At 35.4% G+C, this 14,518-nt stretch overlaps 1 protein-coding gene across 3 annotated transcripts in view; it reads right to left on the bottom strand.

Moving 5' to 3' along the window:
* The window catches only part of LOC149153200 (uncharacterized), a 299,597-nt gene that overhangs the window by 83,955 nt on the left and 201,124 nt on the right, over positions 1-14,518 (bottom strand). For all 3 annotated transcript variants that reach the window (XR_016263081.1, XM_089441328.1, XM_089441329.1), the window contains 2 exons: positions 6,498-6,732; positions 5,257-5,423 (listed from right to left, as the gene is read on the bottom strand). Coding sequence is in view for 2 of the 3 variants with exons in the window: in XM_089441328.1 (XP_089297454.1) it covers positions 5,257-5,423; positions 6,498-6,732 (402 nt within the window). In the remaining variant the exon portion in view is untranslated. The remainder of the gene's footprint in view (positions 1-5,256; positions 5,424-6,497; positions 6,733-14,518) is intronic.

Raw genomic sequence — 14,518 nt, 5'->3', positions numbered from 1 at the left:
TGTAATTGATTGGGCAAACAATATTTCCTATTGTCACACATACTCTTTGAGACATATCTTGGAAGAAATTGTTTTTTTCAAAACATTTTTTGACCAGATCACTGTTTCACATATCTACAGGGAAAGAAATACAACTGCTGACCGGCTCTCGAAAGAAGCGGCGGCTCGGCCTCTAGGCGATTGGATGATCGAGGAACACAGTCCAGAAGGGATGCACGTCTTCTACCATCGACCGTACATAGATGGACTGTTACAAGGGGGAATCCTCCCCAACTGAAATTTTGAAATTTTGATTTTTCTAGCCCATGCTCTGTATATATTGGACTGACTCTTTACAGACATATTATGTATTTTTTCGAACAGAGGACATACCTCTTTTACTTTTTGCATATTTCAGAACAACATGTATATCTGAAAACTTTTTGTAAATGGATACAGCCCCATCGTATCCACAGTGACACATATGGGACAGATCTTATGGAACTACTGAATGGTGGTAATACCACTTTATTAGCATATGCCTTCGGCATCTACAGCATGTAATCTCTATTATACCTCTTAATAGAAATTATGAACTCTATTTTCCCCGGAAAAAGGTGCAAGGACTTTCGCTCAAACTAATGGTTGTCCAAGGAATACCGTGCAGGAGAAAAATAGCAACCTCTCTAGGCTTGCGGCTATGGAGAATAGGCCTCAAAACAATGTGGCTTCCAAAAGAAACTAATTCTGAAAATTTTTGCCAAGCCCAAGGTGACAAATCAATGTGAATTTCTCCTTGAAAATTTTAATTTCTTCAAATCCTGAAAAATATCTTTCATTCGAGTTGCCTTACGTCCAAGGGATAAGAAATTGCGGCTGAGAGATGGAGGCCTCCAAAATAATTCGATTTAACTATAAAAAAATTACAGATGGCTACAAAAAAAAAAATCGATTTTGCTTCAATAGAGAGAGAACTCAAAAAGAAATGAATTTTCTTCTACGAAAATGTCCAGAGGTTTGTTGTTTTCACACCAAAAAATGATCAAGCCTCCAAAGGCTTGCGGCTCAATGAATCAATGCGAAAAAGGGTTACGGCCTCACCCTAAGCCTACAAAAATTTTGAAACCCCAAGTGAGATCTTTCCAAATCGATTTTATAGAATGTATTGAAAAATTTTATCCAAAGAAAACCCTTAAAGGAATTGACTTCAAAAGTGGTAAAAAAAAATTGATTTTAATTCCACAAGGAAAAAATGATGAATCTATTCAAATCAAACTTTGAAGAATGAGCTTGAAAAACATTGAAACCCTACCCGTCTGCAAAAAAATTATGAAGGAACTGCAAGCAAGAAACCCTCCTCTTTGCTGGATCTACGAAATTCCAAAAGAGAAATATAAATAGATATAAGGGAAATTGATTATATACAATGACGGTTAGGAAATATATATACAAAGAATATTTACAAATTTACAGATATACTAAGAAGTATGAGTACAACTCTGAAACCCTCCTCTTTGCTAGATCTACGAAATTCCAAAAGACAAACATAAATAGATATAAGGGAAATTGATTATATACAATGAGGGTTAGGAAATATATATACAAAGAATATTTACAAATTTACAGATCTACTAAGAAGTATGAGTACAACTCTGCTTCATGATCAGTAGAAATGAGCTCTAATTTAGCCAGATCTATTTAGTAAAGCACAATAGTTTAGAGAAATAGGAAGATATATAAATTTTCAAGAGCAATAGCCACAAAAACCTTGCAAAATTTTGTTAGATAAGTCTTTGATAGCAACAAAAGTAGGGTCTTCCACTTCTATGTCTTGGGAGTTGGTTGGTTCAACCAAAAGTGTCCCCTAATGACCAAGATCTGAATCACAAAACAATTTCTATACACTTGTGAAAAATGACTGTAAGATCCAGATGGGATAGGATAATACAATGAAAGGAAGTTCTAGGGGTTCAACCAAAAACCCACTAGAACGTCCAAGTCTAGAGTACTCCAAATCCAAATACCAGTACAAGATAACTATACCACCAATAAATCTACAATAGCAAGTGGAAATAACAATTAATAGCACAAGTAAAACATATACACATTCAAGATAAAATTGTTAGATCACGAGGAGTGAGATAACACACTGAAACAAAAGATTTAGAGATACTTGGTAGATCAATTAATTCAAAATGTTATTCTAAACTCTAACACTAATGCAATATACATATGCAAATAGTAATCCACAAGTTGACCGGTGAAATAACAAAAATTTAAATTAAAACCAGTAGAGCATTAAGACAATAATTCAAAAAGAATTTACCATAGAAGATAGAAGAGGAACACCATGATGAGTTAACCCCAAAGACTTCGTTATATTATTTAAAGAGAATATGGAGCTTCCTTAGCCAAGAGCTCGATTACAATATGTTGTAGCAAGGAGCTTTGAGATCACAGAAAAAATGAGAGATCTAGATCCCTCTCCAAGTGAAAACGGCTAGGTCCAACGAATTGCACAAAATTGACTTGATCCTAAGAAAAAAACAACTAGTTGAAAGCTTGATCCACATCCAATTAATCAAGTCCCTTGATCTGGAGGAAGAAATTTGATTTCCTTGAAGATGGAGTTGATCCCAGACCAAAAAATATTTTTTCCAAATTTTCTCCTCAAAAATTTCTCATTCGACTTAACCAACTTGGACCATCTCATTAAAAAAATCAATTTTCCTAGGAAATTAATTCCTTTTTTGTACAAACGAATTTCTTGTGGGACTTTTCCTCAAAAATTTCTGATTCGACTTAACCAACTTGGACCATCTCCTTAAAAAAATCAATTTTCCTAGGAAATTAATTCCTTTTTTGTACCAACGAATTTATTGTGGGACTTTTCCTGCTTGATTCATGGAGATTCATTTCCTGGGAAATTCCACATCCATTTTTAATTATTTTTCACTTGGAGAGAATTTTATTTTCTCTCATTTTAATTTTATGACCAATTTCCAGCTAATTAATTTGTCATTTTTTGTCGGAAAATAGAAAATATGACTCTAGAGGGGTATAAACATATTTTCTACCCTCATCTAGATAGAAAGTTGACGTGTTGAGGTAAAATTTTAAGCATTCATACCCCTAACAACTTCTATATAGTATAGACAACACTTTTTACATTTTTACATCAAATATTACATAAAAATCTCATTCATGGGAATTTTGAAAATTAAATAATAAAAACTAACCCCTAGACACAACCAAATTCGAAACTCTAAACATAATCTAGTATGGTAATTTACATCAACTCTATACACTAGGACTCACCTAAGAATTCACCATCAAACCCCACTCTTGCTTTGGGGTACTTGCTTTGGGGTATATTGAAAGAAAAACTTAACCAATTAGTGTTGAGAAACACAAATAATTAGCCAAGGAAAAAAACCTCCCTAGAGTGAAAACTCTCTAGAAAAAATCTTAAGCTAGCTAGATGTGTTATATGGATTTATATTTCAACATACTAGAATCATTTTTACATCATCACCCACAGGGCTGCAGAATTGGGATTACAACACGATGACCAGAAGTTGCATGATGATGATGAAGTCTAAAAATTCTGACTGATATGAACATGATGGAAAACTCTGAAACGTACTCTGCTCATGGAGCAGTTGACACTTGAATGGTCAACAAGAGGGATTGCAACACTCCATTGGATTTTGTCATGTACGAGGGTATGGAACTAGTATATAATCAAGAGCACCAAGCCCTCTATGTACCTTGATGTTAGTGGCATTGGTTGTCGAACTCCTCTATCATGAGCCTAGTTAAAAAAAGTACCCATCCTTCAAACAAAATCTTTGCTTGACATGCTATGATTTTTCTATCTTATTTTAATACTTAGAGAGTGAAATTGATGATGAAGATCCCAATATCGGCAAATGATTTTGATGATATGTAGGTATTTGTTGTAGCATGATTTTTTTTTGGACGCTGGAGGCCACGTGGAGCTTCTTTTTTGATATATTTTTCGGTCAGAGATGGATTACGCTCGATGCTATTTTGGTTATGTGCACCCTTACATGCTATATAAATGAGAACTTTTGCTTATTTGTGTATAAATGGTTTGGATTCATATGGATGCAATATGTTTTTCTTTAAAATTTTAATATTTTATATGTTTTTGGTTGACCAGTTTTTGGTCCAGTCTTTTTACCAGTTCTGGTCCAGATCTGACCGTTCCTTGTCCGAGGGGGTCTACAGTTCGATGACTGGTCCAGTTCTGCTAACATTGTTCCTAAGTCCTTTTCTTTAACTTTGAGTTAAAGATTTGAAGTCAAGAGTCAAGAAAGAACCACAATCCTTGTGTTTCCTTTCGTTAGACTATTTCTTATTTACATTCTGATCTTTATAGTATGTTCCTCGCGCATGTGTATATTGCATCTCTGATTAGATGCCGATTTCTTCCACAAGGATTTTATTATTGTTATTATTTTCATCTTGTAGCTGATTAATGGTCTGTATACTTCAAGATCTATAAGGCATTTAAAGTGTTAAAAAAAACAGCCAAAATAATACTTGTGTGAAGAAACAAACAAAAGGTGAACATGAAGAAAGAAATTACTACCCTCTGACCCATTTCGTATCTGAAGAGTCCAAAGAAAAATTTTCAAAGATCCACCTTGTTGAATTTCGTTCATCTATATGTCCAGGAAATAGCTACACTCGTGTAACACAAGAGTTGCTTATTCTCTTCTTTACTAATTAGCCATCATGCCATAGTAAAATCTTTAAAAGCACTTTTGTGCTATGCCAAAAATCCTGTTTTTGGGGGAACATACAAAATTTCCGGAAAAGCTTAAAGCTTTAACACTATTATGTCATGGAACTCCAGATTACCGAAAGTTGTGTCTTTAGTCTGAGATGTGTAGGCTTGCAAAATTGTGGTAAAATCAGGACCTGCCAGGAATGTCGAAGATAAGTAGTATTCAATCCTATCATTTGACTTATAATTACCATGTAGTTTGTAGAGATTCACTTCAACAAGAAGAAATTTCCCGAGTGCTGAATATCTAAGCTAACTAATATTCAGTCCTATCATTTGACTTACAATTACCATATGGTTTGTACAGGTTCACTTCAACAAGAAGAAACTGCCTGAGTGCTCACTTTTATAAACAGCTTTTTTTATTTGCATTAGTATTACTCATTAGGCCTATTAATATAATTATATGCTGCCTACAGTACACTTTTCTGCTAGTGCTAAAGAAATTTATAGTGACATACCAGGCTTTCCGAGACTTGGGGCTTTCTTGGAAATTTGTGTATCCTGCTGCAAACCCCATTATTTTTTCCAGTTCGTTTATGGTTATGCGACGCAGATTTTCTTCATCATCATCAAGAACTCGTAGAGGCTGTCTTTTTCCTCCCGAGGAATTTGAACTGAGAACACACTGAAAATATGTAAAATAACACTAAGTATGGCGTACTACAGAAAGGCCCATAATAAATCAATATTTCATAAAATTATCATTAGTGAGAATCTACTTGATTTGGTGACCATCTTAAAATTGTAAGGTTTTCCCCAATTTATAATAGCATGTTAGCACATAAACAAATTAATGAAAGAACCGTGCTCCAGGTGAAAATAAGTTGAGAAAGGCAACCGTATCCAAAAAGTTAGACAGGAATCACAGTCTTCCTCGTTCGGATAAAACTTTAAAAAATATTTCAAGGAATCGAGCAATTGCTACATGTAATATTTTCACCCTTTCCAAAAAAGCATCACAATGGAAATAGCTAATACATTAAGTTTAAAGAGCCTTCAATTCAAGTTATAGTTCTTAGTTTTAAGAGAAGCTTTCCCCTTACAATTCATCCATTTACCAGTATCCCATTTCTTTGGCAGAAATTCACCATCCTTCGCATATAGAGTGTCAATCCGTCCAATTATATGCAATGTTTTTCCCATAAAATCCATGTGATTATGTTATCACTGTCTCTCTTTTTCCATATAAAGAAAACATTACTTATACTTGTTTGTGGACCCAAAAAGTTCATGCTTGACAGTGACGAAAAGGGGCATGGCTAAGCATCAACTAAAATGCTCCCATTACCGGTGAAATTTCCATTTTTCCCTGTGATTATTCTGATTAATTTTTTGCTGGAACTTAGAATCGGCACTTCCACCGTGCCAAAACAGCAATTTTACTTCTAAAATGTGATCCAAGGCACTTTTAGGGTCACCGAATCAACTCATAACATCAAAATCTGGATCAACCAATAACATCAGAACTGCAATTTCTGCAATGGATTGTCTAGAAATCAAATAACTTTTATTCCCTGGATTCTGGTGAGGCCAGGCATATTAGTTAAGACGGACAATGCCATCACCATCATTAAGACACGGATTAACATTAAGAAGAATAAGACATTGTTTTATTTTTCTTTTATATATATTGAACAAATAAAGGCATTAAAAGGATCAGCTATCCCTACGTCAAGATATCAACGTATTGATACTTTACCGGAGTCTTGGCTTGGAAAGCTGTTGCATTTTCTAAGACACTTTGAAAACTTGTTGATAAATTTTCTCGTACTTTAGGAAGGGACTTTGGAAATGGAATATTAGTCCAATAAAGTCTTCTTCTTCTGGAAGGTGTTAGATCTTGTGAGTCTATTTCAATAGGGAGGCAGCCTAAATACTTTGAAATCTCATGTCTATCTATCCATGACATGGATGCTACATTCTCCACCAGAAACCTGAAAGACATTACGTAATATATTAGCTGCCAAAAGCATATTTTAGAAAAGGGAAATCACATTCACATTCAAATTCATCAAATTCCAATAGGTATAGATAACCCTTATTATAATATGTAACTATTTTTTAAAGAATAAGGAATTCCAAGAAATATGAATAAAACATATTATAATATGTAACTATTTAAAAAAAAAAAAAAAAAAAAAAAATTGGATTTAATAGTCATTATTGCAATTATAATGGGGGTAACATCATTATCATTCCAAGAAATATGAATAAAACATATTATAATATGTAACTATTGAAAAAAAAAGTACTTTCGTGGATTTAATAGTTATTATTGCAATTATAATGGGGTAATATCATTATCAAAATCAGTATGCTATATATGTCCTTATGTCATGTTATGGCCTTGATATGTAAATTACCAAATTGATTTTTTAGAGTATCAACGAGGATAAATAATTAAAACAACCTTCAGTTTAGTGGTAAATTAATGAAATAAGGCCTTGAAGCCATTTGAGATGGGGTATAATTGGCCCAAGATTATAAGCACTATCACATGATGAAATTTGATTTAAGTTTTGTTGATTTTTTTAGATGTTTAAAAAGAGATTTGGTTATATATAGAGAGAGGGGTTCTGAAGTTTCACTAAAAGAAGTAGTGAAAGCAGCCTCTATGAAAAATCCAAAACTAAAAAAGGTGGACTAGATTATCCTTGGGCAGGTGCCTAAACAAATACACACTATAAACTTATAAAGTAACTTTTTCATCCTCTAAGGGAGGTTGGACATGGTTGTCTAGGGCAGAAACCAAAGGATCAACATTGACGAGTTGCATGGGTCCCATACATCAGTAGAACGCCTAGGGGGCCTGGGGCCCTCTGAAATGGAAAAAGCCAATATCATGAACTATTCATCATTACACAATGCGCAAAAAGGATCAGCTCTAACCGCTCTTGCACCTCTCTCATACATGTCAACTTGCCCGCTGGTCAAGCCTAATATGGTGAGAACTAGCAAAATCAAACTGTGTAGTGAGCCACGTGAGCTAATAAGGCCATGATAGCTAAATAGGCAAGCTATTCAAACAACTATATGCTCATGGTGCACAAATCCCTATAACAATAGTCCAATAACTATAAATTTTTCATCGACACACCATAAATGTGTGTAATTAACAAGCTAGCAAACATTAGTGCATCATCATACCAAGAAAGTTGTAACAAGGCACTTAAATTAAGAAAAAAAACAACATTTCTCTTCTTCCAAAGCAAAAAGAAGATCTCTACTCTAATAAGTATCCATGCCAATAGTAAGTCAATATCCCAAGGTATGTAGTTACCTAACAAGGTAGCCCAACATGATATGAAGCTAGGAGATATTGCTAGCATAAAGATTCAACCCAAGCAAAGGTAGCCTTGGAAATAAGGCTAAACTAGAAAACATGTTTAATAGTTTCAACTTCTTGGAAAATGCAATGTGGCAGCTATTAATTCCAATTTTCCTTAACCTTAACACTTGCTTGTGAACTTTAATATTCTTCTCATGTTTCTTTATTAGATATTTTCATCAAAGAAATATCAAGACCAAAATAGTAAAGACAACGACACAAAAGTTAGGTTCCAAGCCATGGAAAAACCACTCCAAGGGGAAAACCCAAAAAATGTTGGCATTATGATGCATGTGTTGTACTTGATGGTAACCCACTTGTAGCAGAGCAATTCACTTGTATATGGTAACTAGATGAATCTATAGAAGAGATATTAGATGTGACAAAATGCATGGCAGTTGTGTTTACAGATGTGACAAAATGCAGGAATCAGTTCAGAAGTAATGTACAAGGGCAACTCTCTACAGTTCACAGTGCAACAGGTTAACAGCAAAGATTTATAGATCAGAATACAAAGAATGAAGAAAGAAGGGTATACGCAGGTTCACCTTGACCAAGCTGCATATACATGCAGGTTCACTGAGCAAAAGGTGCATATACCGTATACACGCACTTTAACAAAAGGAAAAGCGCGTATATCTTGGAAAACTAAGTTTTTGGTCCAAGGTATTAAGTCCATGGTATTTTGATCCATGGTATTGGTCCGTGGTATTTGGTCCAAGGTATTGACCCTAGGTATTTGACCCAAGGTATTGGTCCTAAGTGGTTTTGGTCCATGGTATTGAGAAGGCCTAAAACTATATAAGGAGGAGAAGATCATTAGACTAGGATAAGCAAGTCTTGAATATCTGATGTAGTGTGAGATCAAGTATGCAAGTTATGGATTTCTGATCTGAACCAAGGGTGCACCTATATGGCTAATGAAGATTGAAGGACCGGAATCGTGAAGGCTTAAATGTATTAGAATTATGTGGTTTGATCTTGAACATTATAGATCTAAATACTAATGCATGCTTTTATTATGTAAATGTGATGATCTGGGTATGAATGAAGATTGAAATAGTTGTGATGCTTTAAGTTAGCATTTCGAGATCTATACGTAGGTTGGCTTTGGTAAAACAGCGTATACACGTTGGTTTAGCATACAGAAGTAGCGTATACATCATAGAATGGAATTTGCAGATCAGTACACCGGTTCCCCTTGGTAAAATGGCGTATACACGCTAGTTCAGCTTATGAATGTTGCGTATATCTTCTGAAGTATGATCTATAAGGTTTTTGTTTGTTGTTGCAGTGTTTAGGGTTCTGTATTGTGTTCTGGTGACTATTTACTAGTGATAGTATTCTGCATATTCAGATTGGTTGATTGTGATTTGCTTTAGTGTTGATGAATGAAATCTAATGATGGATCAGGATCATAATGACTTATCATTATTTGATAATGGAGAGATCTGATCACTAACACATGTTTTATCCTTTATGTGTGATTATTTCTGAAGTCTAGAAGTGAAGCAAAGTATTTGCAGATCTATACGCTGGTTTGCTTCAAGGACGCTGCATATACACGCAGGTTGGTTTCAGCCAAGTAGCGTATACACTCAAAAGTTTGGTTTTGAGGTTACAACAGGTTCTGAATGATGATGCAGTGTTCTGGGTAAAAATCTATGCACTGTTTACAGTGATCTCTCTGTTCCAGTTGATTTGTTGAAGTTGATTAAAGTATGAATGAATGGTTGATTCAGTTGTGTCAGAGGTTCAGAAGTTGATCAAGTTTGGTTGCTTCAGAAAGTAATGATTGAGTTTCAGTGATTTGCTAATCCAGATGTATCTGATAGTTGTATTACAGTGTTGATTGATTTTGAGCTTCAATGTTGTTGATGGGTCCATTATGAAAATTGGATGAAACGTGGCCTTCAGATTATGGTGTTGTGTTCCAGGAGTATTCAGACTGAAAATTTATGAAACGTTGTCCCTGGAGGAAGAAAGAAGGTTGTAGCCTTCTGTAGGCCAGCACCTACGTACCAGTAAACATATCAACTGGTACACGAGCTAGGGGGTTGTAGCTCCATTCCAGTAGAAGCTGGAGAACGAGAGAAGGTTGTAGCCTTCTGCAGGTAGAAGCCTGCGTATTGGTATGAGTCTGCACCAGTACATTGCTGTAAACAGATTTTCTTATTATTAAAAGAAGACAGAGACGACAGCAGCAGGTGGTTTTCACCCACATTAGGTTTCCACGTTAAATCTTGGTGTTCATGTGTGATGCTTATGTGTGATTGTTCATTTTGTTATTAACTGCACATGGTTACTGTTTAATGTTTAATTAAGTACTGATGCACAGATTAAAGATCATCATATGATGAATTAACTGAATCATTAGTTTGTTGGATATACGCTTGTTTCCTTAAGCACAGTTGCGTGTACACGTAGGTTACCCACATGGAAGTAGCGTATATAAATTTGAGTATGAAAAGAAAAGATAATTGACTTGACTAATACTGATTCACCCCCCCCCCTCAGTATTATTTCCAACAATTGGTATCAGAGCAGGTCCTTTGGTAGAAGCTTGATCGCTTGAAGGAGATCCATAGAACAATGGGAAAGAAGCTGAAGAAGAAAGCGCCTCAGAAGAAGAAGACATCTCAAAGGAACTATGACAATGGGAGAATCGATTGGGGAATATGTGGAAGCAACTCGTCAAATTCAGAATCACCCGAGAGTGAAGATGAACAAGAAAAATATCTATCAAGTATGAATTTGTTATCCTCTGGTGATACATTTCTCCGTCCATTTGAAGATAATGAAAGTGATAACGAAAACAACTGAATTTGCTCTTATGGGTGAGGAAGAAAGATATCAAATAGAGGCAGAATTTAAAAGGCTTACGAACAAAATTAGAGATCAACAAGATCTATTGGAAAAAAGGGAATGTGCCTTCGAAGAAGAAGCTACCAAACTAAAAGCTCAACTAGAGGAAGGAAACAAAGTAGGGAAGCAATTCAAAGAAAAGGAAGATCAATGTCAAAAGTTGCAGGATAAAGTGACATCATTAGGAAATGAAGTAAATGAAAGGAACACACCAATCAAGAAACTCAGAGATAGATCCAGTTACTATGAAAGTCTTGAGGCTAATATCCTCTCGCTAAAAGAAGATCTTGAAAAATCAAACAAGCAGAATAAAGAACTACCCCAAGCTCTTGAAAAACAAGAAAACGGAGTTCTTGAATTAAGGTAACAAAAGGAAGAAGGAAGAAAAGCGGAAGAAATCATGAAGAAGCAATATCTTGAAAAGGAAGAGCAATATCAGGTTGAGGTAAATAGACTAAAAGGTAAATTAGAAGAAAACGATAAGCTCTTACGATTTCAAGATAGTACTAAGATTTTGGATGATATTCTTAGTAGTCAAAGGTCTCCTACCATCAAATCTGGTCTTGGTTTCCATGAATCTGTTGAAGGTGAATCTAGCTCACAAGCTAAGGCAAGGAACTCTAATGAAAACCCTGAAATGCTCAACAAGAAGATTAGAGGTCAACCCCATCAACAACCAAGGAAAGAATTTCTTCAAAGAAAATCTCTTACTCCTAAATGTGGAAGTGAAAGTCGATTATTTCCTCAAATGAATAATGTTGAATGTTTTACATGTCATAATCTTGGACATGTTGCAGCAAAGTGCGGAAGTAGAATGGTTCAAGATCATCACTCAGAAAGATCATCAGCTTTCAGGTACTTTAAGGGATATTGTTTTTCTTCCAATATGTTTGGTCACAAAGCCATTGACTGCTATAGAAGAAATATGAAACATGTAAGATGTTATGCATATAACAAGTTTGGACATATAGCAAAGGAATGCAAGAGAAAATATCGGGCAACATACCAAAAGGAGAAAACATCATCACACTCGAAGATATGGAAAAAGAAGGCCGTACAGTTAGAAAAATGTCACATGGCACAGTGTACAGACATGACAGACTCAGGAGAAGCCGAAAGTATGAAACTTCAATGTTCTAAATCTCATATGCAAGTTTCATGAAGACAGGTCGTGTATATATGCGAGTTCAAAGCTGCACAGTCGGATATATGAAGTTTGAGAAAAATGTTGTGGGACAGTCATAGGAACACTGATGTGATATGATTCAGACAATTATCAGTTATATTTTCTGTCATGATGATAAATAACTACAGTTTGTGGATGTTATTTAGAAGTGCTTTTGATCCTCACAAATTATTGATAAATTGATGTATATCTGATTGATGATGATACCTTGATACTTCTCACTGATATATGCAATGATCAGATCTGACAGTGAACAGGTTCAGGGGGAGAACATGCTATGCTTCTAATAAAGCATTGTCGGCATTATGATTAGAAGTCTTTGGTACCTAATCAATGATGATGATGCTTATATGGCTAAACGATACATCTTGCTATTATGAGTTGCCCATGATAAAATCTCATATGATACTTGGGGTCACATAGTTGGTATTCAGATCAGATTTATGGATGATTGTGGATGACTTTTTGATACATACATGTTGCTTACATGGTGATCTCCATAAGGACAAGGAGAAGTACAAAGCTTGAATACAAAACTTCATTAGTTGATGATGAGCCACTCATTTCTTTTATGTTGCTGTCATCATGTCTTCAAAGATGCATAAAGATCATATGATGCAATTATGATGTAGGATTCCTATAGTTCTTGGCTCTCACATGGTTGAGGATTGTTGTTGTTGATGATATCAAGAAATATTGACAAATGACCATGAGCTCATGGTTTGCTAGATACATAGTGCCATCTCTTTGATGGATATATAGTATGATGGATACATGGATGATTACTCAAAAGTTACAGTGTTGGTTGGCCAAGATAATGGTGTTATTGCAGGTCACATGAAGACATGGTTTCCTTAGACACATAATGATGATGAGTTCTTACCTATATGATGATAGGTTGACACTCACATATGTTGATTAATGCTTATCAGGTGTGGGATGTTCCCTAGTGATGATACATGGTTGATATATTAAGGGTTCTTGTGAAAGATCATGCAGATCTTGATGATGATATGATAACTATGGTGTTTTTCACATATGATATGATGTGAATGATTTTGTATAACATTGGCAGAGTTGATTCATGGAAGGTTATGATAAGGCTCTTTCTACTAAGGAAACGAAGCAAGTTGATCTTGATGAGATCAAGAGGATGAGTTGATATCTATATGCAGACATACCTTGTCATAGGTGATGATATTTACACTAATGAACATATACAGGTTGCTGGTCTGGACGCTGTTGACAGATGCTTATGGAGCAGATCATACATTGTGTATGATAGTTGCTGATGACTATCATGGTCTTGTTTAGAAATTTGGTCTCTGTTATAAATGTCATGTAAAAGACATATAAAGACCCATGATGTAATAATTTGTCTCTGTCTGTTGTAGTCTTTTGATGAGTCCCTGATGTAATTTGTAACCCCACTATACATGGGAAGGATGATGTAATAATTGACATGTTTTAGTCATGTATGTCCCCACTTGGTTGGGAGAATGGGTCAAATTCGATATATCCCCACTTGGTTGGGAGATGGATGTATGAGTCATTGGTGAAAGGAAGGTCATCCTCACATAGTTGAGTCATGTTATTTTTGAAAATATTTCTTGCAGACTCTGCATGTGCTCAGGGGGAGCATGGATGATATTGTGCATCTCAACATGTACAAAGGGGGAGTTTAATTAGAAAATTCAGCATGTGCTTAAGGGGAGCATGATCAATGTTTATATTCAGTTGTTTAGATATGAAATCCCTTTGCCCTTGATGTCAAGGGGGGAGAGTATTTTGGTGTTGCTTGTGTCTACAGCTTGCGCTAATCAACACCAACATAGTTGCCATCAAGTCCAAAGGGGGAGATTGTTGGCATTATGATGCATGTGTTGTACTTGATGGCAACCCACTTGTAGCAGAACAACTCACATGTATATGGTAACTAGATGAATCTACAGAAGAGATATCAGATGTGACAAAATGCATGGCGGTTGTGTTTACAGATGTGACAAAATGCAGGGATCAGTTCAGAAGTAATGTACAAGGGCAACTCTCTACAGTTCACAGTTCAACAGGTTAACAGCATAGATTTATAGATCAGAATACAAAGAATGAAGAAAGAAGGGTATACGCAGGTTCACCTTGACCAAGCTGCGTATACATGCAGGTTCACTGAACAAAAGGTGCGTATATCGTATACACGCACTTTCACAAAAGGAAAAGCGCGTATATCTTGGAAAACTAAGTTTTTGGTCCAAGGTATTAAGTCCATGGTATTTTGATCCATGGTATTGTTCTATGGTATTTGGTCTGAGGTATTGACCCTAGGTATTTAACCCAAGGTATT

The sequence above is a fragment of the Pinus tabuliformis genome, chromosome 9 (genome assembly GCF_031772625.1).
Source record: "Pinus tabuliformis cultivar Carrire ecotype Pingquan chromosome 9, CPIR1, whole genome shotgun sequence".
Taxonomy (NCBI): Eukaryota; Viridiplantae; Streptophyta; class Pinopsida; order Pinales; family Pinaceae; genus Pinus; species Pinus tabuliformis.
This window is presented reverse-complemented; position numbering and strand designations above follow the sequence as displayed.